The sequence below is a fragment of the Rhyacophila brunnea genome, unplaced genomic scaffold, assembly GCF_057557595.1.
Source record: "Rhyacophila brunnea isolate RB1 unplaced genomic scaffold, BYU_Rbru_1.0 scaffold_5, whole genome shotgun sequence".
NCBI classification, from domain to species: domain Eukaryota; kingdom Metazoa; phylum Arthropoda; class Insecta; order Trichoptera; family Rhyacophilidae; genus Rhyacophila; species Rhyacophila brunnea.
In genome coordinates this window covers 24,105,796-24,131,949 of record NW_028233170.1, presented here as the reverse complement: position 1 = coordinate 24,131,949, position 26,154 = coordinate 24,105,796, and the positions used below count along the sequence as shown (strand labels likewise).

General features: G+C 33.0%; 1 protein-coding gene across 4 annotated transcripts in view; it reads right to left on the bottom strand.

Annotated features, from left to right (window-relative positions):
- The window catches only part of LOC147066199 (uncharacterized), a 444,290-nt gene that overhangs the window by 402,459 nt on the left and 15,677 nt on the right, over positions 1–26,154 (bottom strand). The window contains exon 3 of one of the 4 annotated variants that reach the window (XM_085955868.1): positions 1,142–1,754. The exons of 2 other annotated variants lie outside the window; for them this stretch is intronic. In XM_085955868.1, coding sequence (XP_085811994.1) covers positions 1,749–1,754 — 6 coding nt within the window. In that variant the 3' untranslated portion in view covers positions 1,142–1,748. Of the gene's footprint in view, positions 1–1,141; positions 1,755–2,123; positions 3,815–26,154 lie in introns of those variants that run through there. One more of the 4 variants, XM_085955866.1, reaches the window with a different exon arrangement.

Here is a 26,154-nt window from a genome sequence, read left to right as displayed (position 1 = left end):
TGATCGCGAGGTGTCCATTAATACTGCGTTTTAGATGATTTCCCGAACGCCGCTTCGTTGATATTAGCGCAGTCATAAGTGTGGATCGTCACGCCAAATATTCGACTAAATGATGATGTAATCAGATAATCGATATTTGAATGCTGAAAACTCTTATAAAATTGTATTATATACCTACCAAGAAAACAAAAATGTAATTTAAATTAGAGTTAGTTGTTGATTGACATATTCTATACATTTTTACACCTGACATATTATGCATACATAAAAGTTTATGGCATATACTCAGTGATATCGCCCTTAGAATGTCACCATCTTTCATTTTTTTTAGTTTCAAATTGTCTGAAAATTGGTTAGGTAGCCACCTACTTTCCTATTTTATTATTTATCTTCGGCTATCTTAAACAGACAAAATATGCACCAAATAATTATATAAACACCATCTACTGATAAACATCATTAGACGAATTAGTCCATTCCCACGAATCCTGCTCTCAAACAGTGGTAGTTTAAGGTACGTGGAGATCTGTGGCGCTGACCGATCTGGAGGCACCCTTTATTCCAGAGGTTCACAAACTTTTTCGTCACAGGGACACTAATTTTGAAATCAAAAATATTTGGCGGGTCGCCCTTTCTTTTGTAAATATTTTCTGTTTAAATATAAAAAAAATATTTCATTGTGTAAACTTATATTTTTAACTTAATATACATTATTATTCCTCTTATTAATATACTAAAAAATATTTATTTTTTCACCATGTGATTTATGCAATTGTTTGTTTGAAACTAAATCTTGTAATATAGGCTCAAATTTTGAGGTGTGGATACGCGAAGCAGATGCGATACGTTCGTCTTTTAATTTTGATCTTAAGTTTGGTTTATTAACGCTCACAAATATAGGTACTTCTAAATAAATAAGCCATTTGATGAGCATGATTAAATATACTTACATATTTGGATATCAAGTGAAAGTCCTTTGTAGAATTCAAATAAATTCTTATCACGATAAGATGCTTTTGCTTCCACGTTCTTTTTCACGCTATTTTTAATATTCGATATGAAGAATAAAAAATAATATAGATTCAACATTAATCTTGCGGGACACACTTTGTGAAACCCTGCTTTATTCGATAAACCGCTATTAGAACATATATTACAATGATTATTATAATACGACAATAGTTATGCCGTCAGGATTTTGTATGCAACGATTATTTTTAAAACTAGGGTGTCGATACTTTCTAATGAAGGAACGACATCATCTGCTTCATGGAAAACCACCACTACCTACTTTCAAAAAAAAAAAAATATTTTATATTCGCTCCTTCATTCACCCCCCTTCATGATGTTTATATGACAACATGACTAGGTATGTTTGTGAGGCTTTATCCGAGTTAGGTATGTGCAATTGAAAATGATACATTCTTAATTATCTAATATATTCAGCCTTGAATCTTTTTTTAACACTTAGTTATTGATACAAAAAGTGACGCCATTATTAAATATGGTGGGGTAATATTAGTTATAATATTTGTATTTTGATTTGAAATGTAAGCACGGTAGCCATTATTATTGACGGCATTTTAAAATACCTCAGATAGCGTAGTCTGGAATATCTGGAAGGTCAGAACTTGGGTCGGTAACTTATTGGTGAAAGTCCTCGTCTGGTAAGCCAAAGACGTGTGTTCAAGTATCATTCGGTTCAAGATTTGTTTAGGATTACTTTCCAATAATAATTTCCCAATGAATTATAGCTGTAAATTTATAAACTAGCTGGAATCAATTATAAGTATATCGTATATGCACGACCCAAAATAAAAGCAAACATGATTTGAAAACTAGCATAAACGTTTCACTACAAGCATCCACATAATACATTCTCAATCTCAATGCAATTAACACGAACGCCGGTAATGAGCGAGCGCCCCTAGCCTTTCTGTTTTTCTGAGAACAAATTTCCCTTGCGCAAACGATGAAAATCTAATGAAAATTTTACATAAGAAAATAATGAACCAACTCCATAAAAGTTTGTTTTTATTTCTAGTTTCTGAAACCCTATCAGTTATTAATGAAATAAGTTCAAATAACAATGTATAATAGATTCACCTTTGCAGAGCCAAGTGTTATTACTGTTCGAGAATTCTTTTTAACTAGTTTTGTTAAATATTAATAATATTAATATTATAAGACCCGATAGATAAACATTTATAAATGATTCTTTCACTTTTTTTTAAATTATATAGTGTATAAATAGAAACACATTCCACAAAAGTGAGTAGGTACGCTAAAATTGGGGCGAAGTTTCTGCAACAATAATTCGCAGGCAACATCATGTGAGAATACTATATAATCGTCGTCCCCTCCCAGTCCCAAGTGGCGTTGTGATCATATCGGAAATGGCTCACTGGCAGAACACTCACGTAAATATATATAGATGACCTAGTATTAAACAGTAACAACTCAAAAACGTAGTTTTGAGATAATCATGTTTTAATATTTTGAATATTTTACAATACACAAGATTTGACAAGTTTTAAAAAGATACATGTCAGAATTTATCTATTCTAAATTGAAACGTATGGTCAATCGCCAGTTTTAAATGGAAACGATTCGAAATGGATCTGTACAAAGCTGGTTTTATTTAAAAGTTTGTAAAATTTCATATGGGTTTTTTGGCTCTCAAGGTATCTAATTTTTTTTTTTGAATTGTTTCTGTACAAAACCGACAAGAGTTCGTTTTTACGAGTATTTTGATACCAATATCGCGAAATGTCGAATTTTTGATTTGCTACCTTTCAATACTGGGTCATCGATATGTTACCAACTTACAGCTAATCAAATTTGAACAGATACACAAAATACAACTAAATCATAATTATCATATTACATGGTAAATTTAGGCTACCTCCTATTTGTAAGACCACCAGAAGGCGGTTTCGGATAAACTCTCCGAGGAAAGTCGATATGGTGGATGTTACCATATATAGCATAGTTATTTGATGGTTGGAGATACATACTTATGATTAATCTTTTAACACTCAAATCCATCTTTGACTCTTATATTATCATTCATTATTTTTTGCATAGGTAGTCGAAGACTAAGGCGGTATAAATATAAATGCATTCAAATCTTTTGTTTTTAAACATTTCAAGTAGGTACTCACTACGAGCGAGTGATTAATCCGTTTCAATCATGTTAACCCAGTAAACATGTCAAAAAAAATGAAAAAGATTCCTTTTTTGAATAAAAACAAAAGAAAACCAAAATAAAAAATATCCGCTGTGTGATAGCGTCGTGTTTGAAAATGGTGCAACTGAATAGATAAATGATGTGAGATCAGGCAGCGAATGTAGCCCCAAAATGGACGTCGGATTTCGGTGAGTTTAGCGAAATTTCTTCGCCGAATTTTATTATAATAATTAATCATTTCGCAACAATTCACATCCGTGAGCGGATGTTACAACGCCCTTTTGACAGTTACTGGAAAGTGGAGATAACATTTACGTGCAAACAAACAATGAAGGAAAATATTCGATTTTTTAATGCTAGCGGTAATATTTCAAATTGTGATATGGTTTTCTCCCGTTAATAGTTATTTTAACGATTATAAATAAGATAGTTAATCTACACCAGTAATTCTCAAAGAGAATGGCTCCATGCTCCTGGGTTAGAAAATGGTACGGGGTGCTCATGAATCACATTTAAATCTGTTTTCTCCAATATGCGTCATTATAATCATTTTTATACAGTCAAAACTTCTGATTGGCAGTGGCGAAGGGTGCCTGTTGAAGGTAGGTAGGCTGTAGTAGGTAACTGAAAGAAAGTAATAGGACAACCATAGTTACAGGACTTGAATTTTATATTTTACCTTTTTATAATATAAATTTTAGAAAATAATACAACAGGCATTAAAATATATATAAAAAGTAATGCTCAACCACGTTCGATCTCATGTTAGAAAATTCTAATATCTCGGTAGTTTAGCGTTTTGTCGAACATACCGTTTTGCACCAAATCTAGCGCTAAAAATTATATTGTATATTATATATTTATACAAAAATACATCACCACGAACATGTCAGGATTTTATACCTATAACCTGAAGTTTTGGCAATGTATGCATTTTTGTTCACAATACAAGTGTAATCGTTCCATTTAATTTAGTTTTTATTTTAATTTTCTTTTCAGTGTACGTAGGTATTATTTTTGATTGAATATGGTGAATTGAAGTGGTACTGATGAAATGAACATATGTTCCGGTAGTCCAAAGTTTCGGAAACTTTAGATAATGCATAAATGTGTCAATCTGAAGGCAGTCATAAATTCTGACTAAGAATGATAATACAATATAATTAAATTATGTGATCTGCCTACGCTTTGTGCAGTTTTGCTCGGTGTTTTTATGTTTGGGAAGCCATTATAAACGACATAGTGCATAACATATGCATGTCTAATATTATATGAATGTGGTAGGATTTAATTCCAAGCAATCGTGATAATGCAACTATAAATTCCAGTCGGAAGCCAACAGCGGTGGAGTGAGGTTGTACAACTTCGCTTGCGTATTCGGGTCGCTAGTCGCCTGGTTACTCGCGAACGGTTATAAATACGGGATACAACAAAAATAATATTGTTTGTAAATGAATTTGACAATAAACTCAACATGTGTGGTCCCATGTGATTTTGACAATCAGTGCCAGTGCTTGAGAAAAAGTGAAAAATATTTATTGTTGCACGGATAGTGCACTTTGTGCGGGGAGTGCGTCAAACGCTGTGAAGCGAGGGGTTGTCCACACTGTTTTTTGTTCACACTGTTGCGCGAATTCCAAGACCGCGTGAACGGCAAAAGCAATAAAATGGAAAACACCACGATGGAAGTGAATGAAACCAAAAAAACGAAGAAGAAAAGAAACGATGATGAAGAGGAAGTGGTTGGAGAAAAAGAAGAAGAATGGCAGACGGTGACCTCTGGAAAAAAACCCAGAAGAGACTCTGGGGTCACTCCAAAGGGAAACCAAAACATCGTCATGATAGCGACGGGAAGTAAAATTCCATTAAAATTGAAAATAGCGCAGATGCTGCATAAGGCAGGAGTAAAAGTACAGAAAATTTACAATAAAAATTTAAAGACGTACATCCAAGTAGAAGACGAAAAAGAAGCAGATAAAGTGAAACAAGCTGGAGAACTCAAAGATCTCGGTTTTGTGACCAAAGAGAATGACTCCTGCTCTTATGGAGTAATAAGAAAAGTCGATATTGATATGGACCTCCAAGAACTGCAAATGGAAATCAAAAGTGATGCAAAAGTAGTCAACCTTAAGAGGTTGACAAGAAAAGGTGATACAGGAGAGCTGACAAAGACCTCGTCAGTCAGTATTAAATTTGGGGAGAAAATATTGCCGAGAACAATTTACATATATGGAGTCTCTTTTGCTGTAGAACCGTATGTATTCAGGGTTATGCAATGCTACAAATGCTGGCGATATGGGCATATCGCGAACAATTGCGGACGTACAGTAGAAACGTGCCCTAAGTGTGGTGAAAACCACAAAACCTGCGAAAAAAATGAGGAAATTACGTGCATCAATTGCAAAGGTAACCACGCGGCAAACAGCCAAAAATGCCCAAAGTGGCAAGAGGAAAAGAATTGCAAAGAAGCAATGAAAAAAATGAACATACCTTTCAAGGAAGCAAAAAAAAATATGTTAAATAATAGCTATGCTGACATATTAAAACAAAAAAAAAATCGTAGGAAGAGATGAAAGCGAAACAATTCAAAAAACTAAGGAAAACAAAAAGAAAGAAGAAGCGGTGGTAGAAGCTTCAGGCTCAACAATAATATCTACAGGTAGTAGCGTAAAGCCTACAAAAAATAAGAAAAATTCAAAGGGGAAGACAGAGGTTAACGCGATGGGAGAAATTATGAAAGTCTTGCTGAAAGGGGGAGACTGGCAGCAGATCATTAAACAACTAATAATTAAAGCAGTGGACTGGGTATGCAAACAATTCAAAGAAGGACACTTAAAGGAAATTCTAGGGGAGGTTCTGGAGCAAAATGGATAATAAAAAACAAATTAGGATTTTACAATGGAATGCCAGAAGTATAAAGCAAAAAAAGGATGATATAGAACTCTACTTAATAAGACAAAAAATTTCAATAGCATTAATCTCAGAGACTTGGCTGAGGTCTGAATTAGACTATCTGAAATTCAATGATTACACGATGTATCGAAAATACAGAAGGGATGGATACGGAGGAGAGCGATTCTGGTGCATAAAACACTGGCGTCTAAAGAAGAAAGAAAGAAAGACGGAAGAGCTAGACAAAATAATTATAAAGCCATTTAACAGAATAGGAGTGAGGACCTGATCGAAGGATCCCCTTCTAGAAGAGAAGAGGCGATATGACAGCGAGTCGCAGTCAAAGCCTCGGTAAAATCACAAAAAAAACTATAAATTCTAATAAAAAGTCAATGCTTTTGTGTATTTCGGTTTTATCCGGTGATGAATTACTTGCGAAGAAAAGAAACTTTCTAGGTTTTCTAGGGTTGAGATTTTTTTAAGGCCCAAGGGATACTAATATTCAAACCCTCGGCAGTTATTCGTAGAAATCCAAAGAGCTGGGAATGGCGGAAAACAATAGACAACTGATGTTGGATAAAAAGTTACAATACAGTCTTCCAAATGAATGAAACAATTTAGGTATTACGAATTGTTCCCAAATTCGTAAAGAGGTTTAATTGCATAGAAATGGAATTAAATACCGATTTTTGAATCAATTAAACAATATCTTAAAGATATTGATTGATATTCTCGGAAAGCATTCATTACGTAGTAGGTTTGTTTTTCGCGGAAAGAGCTCGGGAAATTTCGCTATATCTACCCTATACCCATAACATACACTATTACAAAGATAATATGTTAAAATCTGTAATGTTTTTGTGCTAGGTTATTATGTCACAATTTTTCGCTCAATCTCCACCTACCGACTTGTAATTCACTACACAAATGCTAAGCCGTGATTTGCTCTTTTAATAAGATGTAAATATACATGTAAAAAGGATGGATGTCATCGATGTACTTCTCGAGATAATGAAACTGACAGATTTACAGATACAATGTTGGGGGGCCGCCTTTCGAATTCTCAGTTTCTTACACAATTAGTAATGACGTAACAATCTCTTATATATACGTCGCACTGTACCTAAGTCCTTATACGATATTTTGAAATTTTCACATAATAATAAGTTGCATGTAATGTTAGCAAGTAAAGTATCGCTCAAGCTACAAATAAAATTAAATAACTTCCGAGTTGTATTTCTCATTAATATGTAAGTATCTACTTTTACAAATGACGAATTAATTATTTCTACCCTATTCTTTCAAAGACATAATATTATCGGCCATCGATTCTTATAAATGGTTAAAAATACACGTATCTGAAGAACTTGATATGTTTCGTCTAGATGTGAGCCACCGAGTATCACTATACCTTTTTCTACATTTATAAATTGGTAAAGCTTTTTATGTGGTTTTGAAGGGAAAGATACAGTTGAAATACAGAGCGTACGGTAATATGAAATGCGTCTCACGAAAATAATGAAACATTTAAAATGATTAAATAAACTAATTCCAGGGGTGCGTTTATACAAGCCGCACATAACTCACACCGTATATCGTACGTATGGTAAAATTTATTAGCGAAAGAAAAGAATTTCAATTATGATCAAACATTTCTGTGGCGAGTTTTATCTCTTACGTTATTTATGATTCGCGCGCGAGGCAACCTTATTTTCAATTTCTCGAGCACATTTATGGGATGTTTGAATAATACCATTGACTACAATAAAGTATGCAAGACCATAAGAAAATTTATACTCCATAACGGCCCGAAGGTTGGCAGATTTCATTGACAATTAAATTTAATAAGACTCTTTCGGTGGCACTTAATAAAATGTAAAAATGACCATACACCTCAGCGCCTTTTATAGCGTTTTAAAAATTTGAATTAATTCTCAGAAGTCAGACACCCGACAGTTAGTTCGAGCCCTTAATAAAAGCACCAATTTACAACCGATAGTAAAAGTCATAAAAGTATTCTTTAGTTCAGGTATTAGGTACTAAACTTTTTCGATTCATGACGTCCATTGTGCATCAGGATTTTCTACAGTGCCCGACTCATTTTGTATGCGTTTTCGACAAAATATTAACTCTAATGGATTTAAGTTTTGTACTATTTTCGGTTGATAGTATTAATATTAAAATATTAATTGTTTCCATCCGGTCCAAATCAGAAGACGACCCATGTTTTAGTTAGAGTAGCCACTTCATAATTTTGCACTCCGGCTCCCGGGTGAAAATTATGTAATATATTCTAAAAATATTTTTTACATAAATATTATCTATTTATTTATTTATTACTACATATATTAATAACAGTGAGTATCATTTGATCCAATTTTATGCGAGGTAATCAGGCAAAGAGGCGTATCAGTGTAGTAAAAAGTACAAACAAGTGTAAAGTTATAAAACGTATATACTAACTGTCATAGATAATGTAAAGCTCGCTGAAATAGAAAACGTGTGCGAACGGCTACGAATATAACTTTCTACTCATTATTTTCCGTGATTAAGTGCAGAAACGTTTACATAAAATCCAAATTAAACCTGTATAACTCTACTGTAGAAGTGTAGCGTGTGGCAGTGGAGCTAGGACAACGTCTTTGACAACAGCCGGAATTAGAAGTTGTCACCGAGAATTCTCGAGAAATAAATAGAAAAGGCTAATCTCGAATCTCGGGAAATCAATGTTCCGCAATCTCAAGAATTCTCATTTTTCGAGAAATCATAAACGAGATTTTAAAATCTCTTGCGGTAAAACATTTTTTTACCGTACGTGGTAGAAATAAAAAAGCTCTTGACCTTTTTTGAAATTTCTATTTAAAAAAAAAAAACGGGAAAATAGCCTGGAAGAGCTAGCTAAATCGACTTGTGAACGGAATTTGTTAAATTTCTCAAGAATCTCAAAAATAAAAAATCCTAATCTCGAATTTTCTGGAAAATAAATATTCTTGATTAAGAGAATCCTGAAATTCTGGAAAAAATCGATATGCTCTCTCATCTCATCAAACACTCGGGTGGGGAGGAAAAGGTAAGAAGGGTACGGCTTCGGGATGCGTAGAAAGTTTTTAGAGCGCAGCCCGAAATGAAAATGAGAAGGTCAAGGCGAGATTCTAGATTATAGCACCATTAGAAGAAGAAAAATCTTTAAATAAAACATAATTTGAAAATTCGAAAACACTGAGAAATAATGATTATAAAAAAAGAATAATATAACCACGAAAAAAAATCTTTTTGAAAAAATACGACACAGCAGGATTCGAACCTGCTTATATATTTTTCAGAAGTGTTTTAAAATTATGTATGTTCAATAGAAGAATGTTACATTCCTAATTCCATTCCTTGTGAATTATTCGTTGAATAAAAAAATAGTTTATTCTTTCTATACTGGCGAATGAAAAATAGCATACTTGCAAAGATAAATATTTCTCATCTGAATAAAGATAATTAACAATAATAATATTCTCTTGGTCGCTTTCAATAAAATGTATAATAAACTTTTACCTAAAGAGCTATCCATAGTATACCAGTTTAAAGTATGAAATAAATTAACCATTATTTTGCCAGATACCCAACATTTTGTTTCATAAAAGTTTAGCCGCATTTCGAAAGCTTTGTTGAGGCAGTGCGCCCACTAAACAGTCGACGGTTTGTTACGTCGACCGAACATCCGTCAAAGCCGTCACTCGTATATTGTTGAGGGTTGAAAAGTCTCAGATGATCTTTACTTTTGTTTAACTATTACGAAGTTACGTCAACTAACTGGCGGCTAGAAACAATGTTATGTTAAAATTATGCCGAGTTGGTTTTCTTCGAATGCTTTAAATAGATTGTAACGCTATTTTAAGTTGGTTTACATATTTATAATATTATTTTCTAATGTTACAATATAATATATTGACTCATTATAAGTACGAGTGCATATATTATTACCAGCAAAGGTCAAAATATATAAAATATTCATATAAGTATATAACAGATGCATCTATTTTTTAAGAATTATAAACAGAAATGAATGACAAATCCTTTCCAAACTTTATTATGTCATATTTTTGTTTAAAAGTAGATACATATAAAAAAAACTCTGTACATAAGCTGATATTCATCAGTGCCAGCTATAGTGAGATTTTTGAAATATCAAAACGCACTACTGTTACTGCTATCGATGTATATAATAACGTATGTAGTGATTATCAATTATTAACGTAATCCATGCCTAAATATACACCACCATCGACAGAATTAGGAAACAAAGTAGATATATTTAATTCATAATTATATTTGTCACTTCGAAACCAAACAAATAATCGAAGAATGCTTCACCAATATATACCTATCTTTCTCCGACACGACAACAAATAATTTCACAATTTTTCGCATAACAGAGAATGTGGGTACCATTGTTTTACCCCCCTCCCCCGTATTCTTAAAGAAAAAAATAACAAAGAGTCAGCAACTAGCCGTCACAAAACCTAAATACACCACCTTTCAGTCAAGTGCACGTAAGTAGGTACACACCAATATTTTAATAATTAATAATTATTCTTACATTGCATAAATTTAGACGGTACGTACTTCAGTGAAACGGAAAATAATTTTCAACTATAGTGCGACGAAATTTTGGACTCGCTGGCAATCGGAGAGCGAACGTCGAGCTGTGAACACGTCAATTTGTTACGTAATGGCGATGGGGCTTAAATCGTGTAAAGATGACTAAAAAACGTTACCCATTTACTTGAAAAAGAAAACATGTCAATGAATATATTATTATTGTTACTAATAGAACAATAAACAGAACATTAAATGGACGCATGTTGGATTTATATGACAAATTATATTTCGTTCGGCACGCGTCATTTGCACAATCCGCGCATAGCCTAGCCACGATCTTTTTAGACCATGCCTCAACTGAGGTATAGTCTTAAATAAATAGTGTTTCGCCATTAACAACAAAGCTCCGTGACATACATGTCGACAATGTAGATACATATAAGTACGATAATATTTCACATAGGTATGATTTTGTTACCTAAATAAACATGTATGTCTTATATCTTGTGTGAAAAGTAAATAATATACATAATATTCAATTACCACGAATCCATGGTTTTAAATAAAGTCAAACAAACCCTTCGACAGAAACCCCTTAATAAAATGTTTTGCCGAGCCAATAAGGATCGATTAAAATACGGATTATTTCTCTGATCTCCCTGAAATTGGATATTTTTGTTTTGTTTTGTTTAATCTGATGATTCAGGTTATATATATTATTACTTCACCATTCCAATAATCCGTTCCCGTATAAGAAATGCTATTTTACTTTTATATTCAATATAAGCAATACTTATTGGTAACCTTGTGTGATTTTTTTCGTTTTTAATGCTCATTATGATTATAAATAAATGGGTAGATATTAAATAAAATACGTCTAACCTAGCCTAGGAATTTATTGAGAAATGCTAGTATTTTGTGAATATTTTATTTTTTTGGTTATGTTTGCACCACTGCTCTATAGGGTTGAGAGCTGGATTCTGAAAGTAAACACAATGAAACCGAATTGTGGCATTCGAAATGTGAGCCCACAAAAGAATTCTTAGAGTGTCCTGGACCGAGAGAATCGCCAACTCCGAAATATTAAGTATAACGAAAGTAGGCTCGCATAAAATCAAGTGCCGTAAAATTACGTATTCGAGCACAATACATTGCGCGATAACAAGAATTGCGATAGCAAGCGTGCCGTTCTCAAAATGAGACGCTTGCTTACCAATCGAAACCTTAAACTAGTTGTGAGATTGCGTATAGTTCGCTTCAATGTTTTGTCAATCCTTTTCTATTGTATAGATAGAGGAATAGACGCTAAACCACGATACGTCACTAAAGGTTTAGGTTTTAGAGATGTGACTGTATAGACGCATCCTCAAAACTGACCGGGTAATAAATGTTGATGTTCTCAAAGGAACGGGAAGGGGCCAAGAAGTTCAGCGTAGTATCAAAACCATAAAACTACAATACCTCGGTTACATTATGAGAGAACAGAAGTACAGCATTCCCCAAGTTGTTATCCCAGGAAATACATATCAATGGTAAACGTAGCTGAGGACGACACCACATGTCGCGAAATAAGAACCTCAGTTATTGATACGTACTTTTCTTTTGACACGAGCAGACACTTTGAAAATAAAACAAAATACATTATCAAGGTCACAGCAATGAGAAGATAACACTGTCTGAATCAGAACCTGCAACGTGTCGAATATCGGATATTTTCATTCCACAAGAAGTTAATAGTGGGACCATGTCGATATAACCGTACACGCATAATTATTGCGGTAACGAAAGCTGTAGGAGCTGAAGAGTTTCTGGATACATGTCACATAACCCGGAGATTCATGACACATTAAGAACTTGGCAACAGCCCATAATTATTAGTTACAGTAATGCCACAATTGTAAAGAAGTAAATACAATAATAATAATAATATATTACCTTAATATTAATTTGTGGTGTTTATCAGTGCTGTAAGAAATTTTCAAAATTCAGTGGACTCCAAAAAAATGTATAAAATTTCCAAGCGCGTTATTGTTGTCACTAGTATTTTTTCTTTAAATAATCACGTAAATGTAACATTTAGTCCAATGTTAAACATCTGAATATCTTCTAAATTTTCTGTAAACATAGTAACATTGGGTCACTGTTTGACAGCTCGTTTCAAAATAGAAGACGGCAAGAAATTAACCATTAAAATTAGTGATTCTAGTATACGGAAAATATTTAATGCAATAAAATAGTCGCAATTTAGATACAAAAATATAAATAAAACACTGGAAACAGATTAATATACAAGCCAACATACTAGGTACATACATTAACTTTTATAAAATATTTAATGCAGTGTACGACTGTGTCTCGCGTGTTTTAAAAAAGAATGCTCTTAAAAGAAATGCTACTAATCGTTTTACAAAATGTCTTTTATGGTCTAATACTGGTCGTACACCATTCGTTGTAAACACTAAATAATAATATAAACAGTTTGACAGATAAATAAAGGCCCACAGTCGCGATCAGGCCTCATGATGCAGTAATTTAAACGATGTATATGTCTTCGCAAATAGTAGATAACGGCTGAATATTACAGAAAGCAGCTGGCGTAGAGATTCATATTTTTCATAAAGTGAAATAAATAGCATCCTTTTATGCAGTTTCAAAAAGCAAAGTAGTCTCGCGCGGGTAAGACAAATTGCGGCGGGAACTTTTGTTTTAGAAACTACTTACAGAATGTAATTTCCGCTCGTGGAAAACTGCGAGGTGCGTGGTTGACAGATCCTCAGAGGCTGGCTCGTCTTTTTCATCGCGGTTCAGGAAGACTTACCACGACGGAAGTCAACTACTATTACTTTTTTGATCATCATTTGAGCATCGTGAAGATATCAATAATTTTATTACTTTATGTACATAATTCCGATAAACCTGAATACAATAATATTATAAACATATAATACTCGTAACTATAATTATGATATACGTATGATGAATAATAGGTACATTTCATTACTATTTTAAAGTTACTGGTTTGTTCATTTTAAAACAGTTATACCACATCAAAATATTATAAGCATTATAAGGGATAAGCGATGGTTGCTCATGGATTGTTTCCCTTATCTAATGGCTGGCATGCTTTGCCCTTCATAACCCGTCATACCTCCCTCCACAGCTGTCGTGCGGGCATACAACGTGGCGTGACAAACGTTAGTGGCCCTTCAAAAGTATACAGGCACTGTTCCAGGAACCATGCCGCAGGTTGATGTACAATAGATTAGCGTGAGTCATTTTCTGATGTAATGGTCAAGTTTTGGTGAGAAGAATCTTCTCGCTCACTGTAATAAGTAACAACATCCATTTTAAACCTAACTGTAATGATGTTAAAATCAATTTTTCATTTTTGGTGGAAAGGTTAAAACAGAAGATATATCAAAATTTAACATAATTTTATAGCACCGAACGGAAAAAAAATATTAGTAAGTGCAGGTACGTTATAACTAAAATATGGCGAGATCCGTATGTCGTAACTAGACACTAAATCGATACCTTGATTTAAAACACAAAAGCCGATAGCCAAAAATTAACGCAATTTGATAAGCGTATCCAATTAACCGGTGTAAAAATACTATCCCGTTTTACGTTTATTTAGGTATATGTTACCGGTTAACCGGTTTAAACCGTCTGATTTAAAAATACTTGTCATGTTTAAATATGAGTTCTAATTTTTATAGTGCACTTGCATACATCAAAAAGGACAGTCATTAATAATTATTCATTACATTGCCGGAAAATTAACTGATCTGCAAAGGCAATATGCAGGAGAACTGGCCATATAGAAGATTGGCCTGCCTAATAAAATAAGCACATATTATAATATGGTATCATTTACAGTGTAAAGTAATTTCGCTGCTAAATTTATTTGATGTCAGTATATTTTGTTATATGTGATAGTCTCTTTCATTCATATACCTACTAAGATTTTAACCAGTTAGCCGAGTGAATTTACGCGGTTTTCAAATATTTACAAAACGCGCAATTTACCCGGTTAGCCGGTTTCGGTTCAACCTGATTGGAAGCTCTATCTCATACTGATTATAATGAATACGATGAATTGCACAGAATTTTGAGAGCTATAAAAATAAAGCTAAAACTTTACTTATACAGAGTAAAATAGATTTTCCTTAGTTACAGGAATTTTCTGATCAATAATTTGATATTCAACTGAGAATCAGAGAAAGGGGAAGAGGTTTTATTTTTAAATTAGTTCAATGAGAAACCATCGTACTGGTTCGCCGGACTTAATTAAATTTCTTCCAAACTCTCAAGCACTCATACCAGTTTTTCAAAGAAATCATATTCCTAGAATATTCCAATTAAGTATCCATTTAAAAACTATACGAAACGGTGAAGAAAACACGCAGGCATTACCTTTCTTTTCAATTGCACAGTTAAGTACTTCTTAATACCCAACTGCTTAAATCTAGCAATATGAAAAGTTCGAGTAAGTACAGGGTGTACGCTGGGAAGGTTTACTACTTTGGTCGCCATTTTGGTAAACGTGCATTTTGACAGTTCATATTTGGAAGTCGTGAAGTAGATGTGGCAAATTTATTATGAACATATTATTCGATAAACCAGTGTGTTTTAACCGTAAAAACATTTTATCAAAATCAATCATCCATAATTATTGTGACGACTAGAAAATTACATGAAGTTTTGGGTAGAAATAATGTGCCATCAAACCCCACTATTTATCGTTTAGTCAATGATTTTGAAGAAAGAGGCTCTGTAGCTGACAAGTACAGGCCTGGGCCACAACGTTCGAGAAGATCAGCCGACAATATGTCTGCTATCCTATAAAGTGTTCAAAACAATCCATTGACCTCAATTCGATACCTTGCTCAAAAAATTGGACTTAAGTTAAGACAACAACTTTGTGGGAAATTATGCATAAGGATTTGCATTTGTATGGGACCAACTGTTAGCCATTATCTAAATCGTACTTACTTTACACAAGAATTTTATAATAATACATACTACGATTATTTTTATTAATATTGAGTTCCGACACCAAACGTAATGATGAATTTGCTAGCATAAAAGCTTTCTCGTGTTATAGGCCAATACTCCACAGTAAACGACACAGAAATAAAAACATGTCATATTATGACAAGAAATAATAATAAATATGTTCTACGTAGGGGAGCACGGGGCATAATGGCTGCGTTAAGGGAATTTAAGTGTAATTCTCAATTATCAATAATATATGAATTTTCATTTGATTTCTAATCAAAATTAATTGTTTAACATGTTTTAATATTAAAGTAAGCAAATATTTTTTTATGTTAACCTACATAAAATATGCGTTTGGGAATAACGAATTTTTATAAGAGGAAAATTGTATATAAAATGTACGATGACTTATCACTCTAAATACATTGTGGGCAGATATGAGAGCTTCCATTACTATTTTGATTTTCGTTTACTTGTGAACAATAAATTGGCATATTATATAATAAAATATACAGTAACCTATGAGAAATTGGAATACACATACATTCAGGACGAGCAATTTACAGCACTTTTTACAACTTTTTACAAACCACAATTTAAATCATCAGATGAGGAAGATTGTCTTTTACGGTCATTCTTTGGATTTTCTTTTGGCCATTTTTTGTTGCTGATCGGGTCTTATTCATACAGAGGGGCATAATGGACCTTTGTTTTGTCGGAGCTCCAACCATTATGTCCCAGTTATATGAAAATAAAAATATTGTCACACTGCGATATATTATAATATATATTAATAAATTCTAACATTTTAAATGCGTATTTTTAGAAAAATACTATAACCATAGTACTACTATGCTAACTGTCGTTTGAAATGGCTTACTGAAATAACAGAGAGCAAAATACGACTTCATATATGTAGATGCCTACCTAAAACAATTATTGCTAATAAGATTCTTAGCCGATGGCCTATCACTTACTTGAAAGGTGAAGGCGGAAGTAGGATTTATGTAGTACAATATTTTTCATCTAGCAATTTAGTGTTATTTTCAAATGTATTATGTGGTTCCGTTATGAAGATACCCAGTGTTCCCCTACTAATAAAATAACACGGGAAAATCAGCAAAATTCTATTTCGGGCGACAAATAATGCGTGTGATAAATCAGGTTAGCTGACACATCAAAAACCAAAAACATTTTATTCTAAATTTGAATTATCAGCGACAATCCAATTTCTTTGGAAACGTCACATTTATTTTGCAAAACGAACACACCGTGCACTTATCATGGCACTATCGCATTATTTACATAATAACGCAAAGAAAAGGTTATTTTTACATGTCTGCTCTAGCGTGACTTCTATTTACTAATAAATAATAAAGTTTATTGAACCGCTTTACAAGACATCCAAAATTTTCCACTAATTATATGTATATATCTCTAATACCTACTCTATACTTTCACCTACTATAGGTACCGTAGAATGGGGTGGATAGAGACACTTTTTTCCCTTGACGATAATGTATCTGCATACTTATTCCAAATTATATCAACACGATTAGCTTAAAACTTGTTTTTATAGTCCTTCTACATGTTTATGGACATATTTTTCAAATATCCTTTAAGGTTATTAAAGAACAGCCAATTTTGTTCGATGTCTCTATTTAACTTGAATTGGGGTGAATAGAGACGAGAGGGGGGTGAATAGAGACTTGGAAGGTGAATAGAGACAAAATGTATAGGGAGGTAGGTAGATGTAGGTCATTTATAAACATTCATACATTTGAGATTATTAAATCGAATTATAATGTTACAAGTGCAATTTTATAAAACATAATATTTATCAATATATAAATATAAGCATTTGGTTTCCTTACACTAACTTTACATACATTTATGGAATTTATAAAATCAAAATATTTATTTTACAATTATTGCACTAGGTTTCTTTTTGAAAGATAATTATCAATCAATTATGAAAATATTATAATATAGGTAGGTATCTAGTTACATAAAATTAATATTGTGAGTTTATTAGGTAGATGAGTAGGTAACTGAAAATTAAAAATGCTGAAATCTATGGAGTTTAGGTATTAAATGAAATTATTAATTTTACATGTGCACTATTTAAAAAGATATTTATCAATGAATAAAATCATTATTATTTAGTTATTAACATTAATTAGTATTATTGGAAGTTTTCCCAATATAATAGCTTGTACAGCATTCTTCAAAACCTATGGGTTGTGTTTGAGGTGTCTTTTGGTGCTTCGGGGATCTGGTTTAAAACACTTGGCATGTTTATATTGTACAGTGATCTTTCTAAAAAAAGAAAAAGAAGAAATATTATACCAAACATAGTCACTTTTCAAACTATTTAAATTTAAGTTTTCTGTATCATCACTGTCTCTATTCACCCACAGGCTGTCCTTATTCACCCCGTATTGCGTCTCTATTCACCCCTTATGGCGTCTCTATTCACCCCCTTCTCGTCTCTATTCACCCCAAAATATGTGAAAATTTCAAGTTCTGTAAAAAAAGCCCAATAATGCCGAAATTCGATGAAATACTATACAAACTTGTGTTTATAGTAAAAAAACACTTGCAGTAAATGTAAATTATTATGTTAACACAGTTATACTTACGTTTTCTGGAATAATATCAAAGTTTTTGAGCAGTCGAAAAGTAACGATTCATGGACACCGAAGTCTAACGCAGTTGTTTAAATTTTGACAGATTATAGAGTTGCTTTGGTGTTGTCATCCAAAATATGAGATTACCAGCAGTCAAAAAATATTCACATACTCATGATAAATACGTAGGATACTTATTAAAGTTGTGTTGAAATTCATACCATGTTTTTGTCTCTTTTCACCCCACAGTCTCTATTCACCCCAATCGACGGTACACAGTATTACTCAAGATTTTAAGAATGTTAGATTCCACGTTGGTAAGTACCTACGTGGAATTCTAATTAATAAAAATTCTAGAAAAAAAGTTGCACTCTTGAATCTGATGGATTGCTATATCCTTTAAGCTCGTTCATGATTTTTTATTGAAACTGTCTACACTAATTTGGTGATGTAAATATTGTAAATGAAAGGCGATCAGCATTCCAATGTAGGGTTTTTCGAAAAAATATTGTAGTTTCTAAATGGGTAGGTAATAACCAGGTTGTAAGTTAAAACTCTGATTTATTGATCGATGATTTTTTTTAAACTGGGACACATCTTCAAAATGTTTTGATAAATGAGTTCAATACGATATTTGATCACACATTCTTGGGTGCCGGACGAAATCCCGAAGGCCGAAATCCGGAATGCTGTAATCCCGAATGGCCGAAATCCCGAAAGCCGAAATCCCGAATGCCAAAATCCCGAAGGCCGAAATCCCGAAAAATACAAACAGTAATAATTGCCCAATCTTAACACTCATCTTGAATTGCGAAAATTTTACAAGATAGACAAAAAACCATTTTTTGTAGAACAAATGGGGTTTTGTCTCTTCTGTAAAAAATTGCGCAATCTTAACACCTATCTTGAATTGCGAAAACTTTACAAGAGTTTTTTGATTATACAAAACAATTTTTTTGTCTCTCTTGTAAAATTTGCGCAATTCAAGATACATGTTAAGATTGCGCAATTATTACTATTTGTATTTTTTTATTTTTCGGGATTACCTATTTAGGCTTTTGGGATTTCGGCCATTCGGGATTTCAGGATTCGGGATTTCGGCCTTCGGGATTTCGACCCAAACCCCAGATTCTCATCAATATGTACGCCACTGATGTACAATATGTGTCCAGTAGTAATGCACACAAGAATAATTAAGAATATTAATGTGAAAATTTATACACGAGACAAAGTAACACCTTAGCTTAAAGTATAGAGCAGAGGGTGGTGGCAGTAGGTATCGCCAAACGTCGGGCGCGGCATTTTACGCGAACCGGCAAAAAGACAATAGAAGTCTCCGGCTGGGGAATGAATTAATGTATTCATTATTCAAAGGTTTTGATATTCCGACAATGTTAACGATCCCTGTGAAGGCAGAGTTTCGTTCAAGGTACATTTTAAGTAGTTTAAATCTTGCGCCAGACAAAAAAATGGCAACTGAAAAGTTAAAACAAGACAAGTTGTAAAGAATGTCGCAACAGAAGAAAGGGGTTAACCGACGTTTTCTTACGGATTACAACGCCATTAGTAGGTAACAACATGAAAATGTTTAAAGCCGTGTTGGAACATCATCCAATATGGACACGTGTTGTGCCTACCTATAAAACAGTGTTTTTTTTTTAACCATTCAAGTCTAATATTTTACACACTGGCGACCGTAGACCTCAAATAGTTTGTCAGGTACTGTTCGGTTATACCGGAGGCAGCGGAAAACACATTTTGAAAATAGCCGATAAACTGGATTATTTGTTAGTTTGGGTTAGTTTAGGTTCGGTTAGGTTGGGTTAGGTTAGGTTAGGTTAGGTTAAGGTTAACCTAACAAATAATCCAGTTTATCGGCTATTTTCAAAATGCGTTTTCCGCTGCCTCCGGTATAACCGAACAGTACCGTTTGTCATTCATAAATTCATCAAAGTTTCATAAAATATGTTCAATATGTTTGAAAATCAAATCGAAACTTTCGAATTAGGTATTGAACTAAATTTATTATTGCATAATTATTGATATATTATGTTCATGAATTTATTTTTGTATATCCATTTTCTTATTGAATTTTAATCATTTTCATTGGTTTTAATAAACTTTTAAATTTTGATTCTGGCGAATGGACTAAATTATTTCTATTGTATGAAATTAAATAATTAATGGTTCATTCCAGCGTTCGCAGCGTGTGTGTCATTTCCGCATCTAAAATATTCACACCTAGTTTTTTCAATAAGTGTTGAATCCAGAACAGAGGGACCTATTGGATGGAGTTAATGGAAAACACCATTTAAGCTCGTCATGTATTACAACGGCTATATACGTCTAGTTATAGGTATAATTTATGGACGATTTGGACATGATATTACGCAGAATGCAAGGGCATCGCACGCCCATTAATTTGCGCTGCAAATTAATGGGCATATGACACCTCCGCATCCCCCCACGGAATATCTCCATTTCCGAACCGTACGTGAAATGTACACCTATATACTGCTATTTCCTACGATTTGTGGTTGCGTCTAGGCATTATAATGTACGCTGAGGCATGTTAACATAACACAGTGATTTGTTTCTTGCATAACACTGAGCGGTCTTACGAATGTGCGTGGACCTATTTTTATGATAATTTGTTTCTTTTTAAGTTAGTCTTAAGGGGGGACATGCTCGTCGAAGGTCAAAATTGAGTTTTTATTGTATTTTCAAACCATGATCCTGGACACTCCTTAAACGTTGTAGATAATCTATTTATATAATTTTGAAGCCTTATTATCCTTTATAGTTATTTGAAACATTTTATGACTGCATGAAGTATTTTTGTTACATAAAATAGTATTCTTTTAAACCTCTCGCTCTAATGTTTTAGAATATAGTCATATTTCGGTACAGAACTGTGCAGTGGTGTTAAGAGTTTTTACATTTATTATTTTTTAAACGCATTTATAAAACCATTAGCATAATTTATTACGAGATAATTTTTGTAAAATATTCACGATAAAAAATTATATTGATAATCTCTGTGATCCCAAATTTGACAAGAATAAGGCATTTTATTATTCAAAAAATCGGCAAGATTAACACATTTAAAGATGAATCTAAAGATACTTATTATAAGCTATGTCTTTGACCATTCAAGTGTGATAAAAATCTTATGAATAATGATTGCTTTATAATAATTATTGACCTAAGAATAAGGTAGTGTTTTTTTGAAATACGCCATTTCTTTTGTCATTCCCTAGTAGTTAAGCTACAACATACGGCCGTAGCCATAAAATGACAAACTATAATTAAAGTAGGGAGTAAAATTATGTTAACGCGCGTGTTTGAACATGTACCTAACCGAATTTTTTTTTATTTTTTTTTAAACGGTACATGTTCAAACACGCGCGTCAATATCATTTTACTCCCTACTTCAATTGTGGTTTGTCAATTTATTGCTACGGCCATATGATGTAGCTTAACCACTGGGGAATGACAAAAGAAATGGCGTATTTCAAAAAAACACTACCTTATTCTTAGGTCAATAATTATTATAAAGCAATCATTATTCATAAGATGTTTATCACACTTGAATGGTCAAAGACATAGCTTATAATAAGTATCTTTAGATTCATCTTCAAATGTGTTAATCTTGCCGATTTTTTGAATAATAAAATGCCTAATTCTTGTCAAATTTGGGATCACAGAGATTATCAATATAATTTTTTATCGTGAATATTTTACAAAAATTATCTCGTAATAAATTATGCTAATGGTTTTATAAATGCGTTTAAAAATTAATAAATGTAAAAAATCTTAACACCACTGCACAGTTATGTACCGAAATATGACTATATTCTAAAACATTAGAGCGAGAGGTTTAAAAGAATACTATTTTATGTAACAAAAATACTTCATACAGTCATCAAATGTTTAAAATAACTATAAAGGATAATAAGGCTTCAAAATTATATAAATATATCATCTACAATGTTTAAGGAGTGTCCAGGATCATGGTTTGAATATACAATAAAAACTCAATTTTGACCTTCGACGAGCATGTCCCCCCTTAAGTTAGTATTTATTCTCTACACTACACATTTCAATTGATAATGAAAAACTTGGTAAGAAATTAACAGCAAAATGTATTAGTTTAACGCGATATGCAACGGTAAGAAACCTTGTATGTACACATTAGTATAGTTCATAGTTTAATACATTAGCATATCACTTGTAAAGACAATAGTGCGCCTGCATGTGTACTCTTAACGGTTATTACTATAGCATGTTTCCGTTATTTCCATTCATGCAAAAACAGTTATCGGCGGCTATCTCCAATTCATAATACGGTGAAAATTTAGGTTGGTAGACATGTCGGTCAGGTTCGGATATGTTCGTGCTGCCGAACCCAAGCGGATAAGACCGAACATAAGCGTATAAAGCCGAACCCGTGCAATCTAGTCATAACATAACAACATAACAACATAAACCTACAATTTTATTAATTATGTCATTGCGATTGCAGTACAACAGTCGGATCTTGCATTTCAATTCTCAATGTCTAAAATTGACGTACCTACTCTGTCTCGTTCTCAAAGTTAGCACGGCCGGGGCTGTTCAACGATATCACCTTTTGACAGTTCAGACGGTTAACTTTTTTACATAATCAACCGCCAGAATACGTTAAGTGATAAATGTGATATATTTATCTCAATTAGTTCTTTTTTAAAATAAGCTTGCTGATATATACCTACGTTACCAGGAATCTCCAAGCCAAACAATTATAGGTAATTCAAAGAACGTAATAATATCTCCCTTACCAGGATATGCGTTTGAAAGTCTATATAAAACCAAAGAAGCATTATTAAGAAGTTAAGATGCGCAGAGAAATTAAGAGCGTACTTCAGTGAAACGGCAAATAATTTTCAACAGTAGGTGCGACGAAATTTCTCACTAGTCGCCAATCGGAGACCGACAATAGACGTCTGCACATCGATTTGTTTTGTCATGGCGTCGGATGAAAATATTCTTAAATCGTCTAAAGATGACTAAAAAACTTTACGTATGTACTTAAAAAAGAAAACATGTCAATGAATATATTATTATTACTATTAGTAATATAACAATAAACATAACATTAAATGGACGCATGTTGGATTTTTTTGACAAATTATATTTCGTTCGGCACGCGTCATTTGCACAATCCGCGCATCACCTAGCCACGATCTTTTTAGACCATGCCTCAACTGAAGTATAGCCTTAACACATCCGCTGTGGACTTATAGTCAACAAAAGAAAACTATTTGAGTAGGTTGGTAGGTGCCTACATCGACTAAATATTTTCTCAGCAGAAAATATTTAATTACATAAGTACCTATATTATAATAGCAGTATAATTCTATTATAAAAGCATCTTTTCAAAAGCTACTGCCGGGTTTTAATAAATAAATCAATCAAGAATACTGCAGGGAATATAAGAGTGTGTTCATAAAACACAAAGTCATTTGAAATTAAAGAAAACAAAAGAAAATAAATAAATATCTTTAGATTCGCATCCTGGATTCCCAGTCGCTTGCAAACAAAACAGATAAACCGCCATCTTTTAATTAAATGATATTGTAAAAGAAAGAAACAAAATATTCGAAGCGTGAAATTAAATCTCCTATTTGCAAACATTCATTATAATCATAGGGAGAGCCTTGCGCAAACAGAGTTAGTTGTTTCCAGCGGGGGTGGGTATGTTCGCTCCTGGAAGTGGAAAGGAATGACTACAAAATGCACGTTTTATTAGAAAGCCAACTCCCGGCACAGGTAAAATGTGCTTCCCTTAATTTATAGCGCTATTCCTGAAATATGAAACTTGCAGTTAGATGGTTTTGCATAACCGAAGTAACTTTGAGTTATACGGGTCGGTGTTTCCCAATCTTTTTCGCATCACGGCTTACTACACTAGTAAAGTTACAAAACATTCGTGGCACACTGAAGAACACTAAACTTACCTGTCTATAACTTTTTCAAACCATAACATGTATGTTGCGTATTTCAATGGATTGATTGAGAGAACTATTTTATATGCGTGGGGCGAAGCTTTGAAGTGTTACTAGTAATCCCTGACCTTTAAAATTCTTCAAAAAAATACCTACAGATATTTCTTGTATTCTTGCAAAGGAGCTATATTGCCTTTTATCTAATGGGCAGAAACTATTTTAAGTCAGAATGTCTGCTCAGTTCAATCGTTCTCTAGATTCAATGGCTTTTCATGTTCATTAGAAGAGAATACAACAAAGAAAAAAAATAATGGTTTGAATATCGGTTCTGCCAAAATAATAATTTAACTTATCTTCAAGCATGTTTTCATGTAGCCATAATAGTGCTAATAACTGTAATATACTCGTAGTTGTAATTATAACACCGATTAAAGATTAAAAAATAACTGTTACTAACTTTTCCCCCAAATAATACGTAATTTAGATTAAATACATTGACATCCATCTGATTTATACCTACAAATGTTAGTATATTATTTTTGTGGTGCTTGAATTTTTCTATAAATAATATTACATCCAATGTTATCTATGAATCGCATGTCGATGCAGCACACCTCCCAATCACTTGCGGCACATCGGTTGGGAAGCTATGACCTCGACGGTTTGTAGGCTATCCGATTTTTAAATATTGAATTATAAGCCACGGACCACGGTGATGAAATGGATATTTTAATTCTAAAATTTTACTTTTGGACATAAAAAATCATTGTATTAAATAATGTTTAAAAATACACTTATATAATATATAAGTAATTTAAAAAATGGTACGTAGCCGGACAAAACAGAACATGACAAAACAGAACAGCCAGAGGAAAAATAAAACATTAATTTTTGTGGAATCTATTTAGGTTAGGTCATTATTTCGTTGTACCTAGTCACCCACTCATTCTGAACATATTATATTGATTAATATGAGATATCCTAAGCTTGCCGGCAAAATCCCGTTTATTTGAGGCTGTCTAGCGATTACGAATGCAGAAATTAGGTATATAATTTAATTTATTATGGCGTATTGAAAATCTGTGCTATTAAAAATCTGTCAACATAATAGAGATAGGACAATTTCAATATTAACTTTATATTTTTGGTCTGTTTTGTCATGGAACCTTAAAAAATGTATAATGATATCTCTTAGGCAGGCAGCATTCAGATGTCCCGCGTAGGTAGAAAGGTCACGCACTACTTAGGGGTGGGAAATTAAGGAAAAATACGAATATTGCAACTTTTGAGAGTAGGTTCTGAGGAAACAAGAGGGTTTATCGCTTGCGGCGCTCACGAAAGCATACTACTTTTTAAGGCTATGTTCGTCAGATTTTTTCAGTAAATGATAAGCAAAACGAAATAATAAAATACGTAGAAACTAGTTTTTTTTTGGGGGTGTGGGTGGCAGTCAAATATAGACGTCGAAGATATTAATAAAAATAACTTTATGAAATTTGAGTATCAACTGGAAATGCTTCATTTTGTAAAATAAAAACTTTCATTTATTTATACATATATGTGTAAGTTTAAATATTGTTTGGTAGGTACCTACTTTCTTTTTTTTAGCTTATTTTACAAATTTCCAGTGTTCTTGATATTGATGATATATGTATGTGAAGTTACTTTGCATACGTACCAACTGTAGATATATAAGCGATAACATGCCGAACACGTATCTGTTTCCGAAATCACCCGAAAGGCACATTTAAAAATATGTCTTTGTCTTTACTCGTATCTATAAAATTATACAGTACCTACTGGGAGAAGGGTGAAGACAAGTCCAAGTAAGACGGCGTACAGTTAACGATATTTTTTTCTGCAA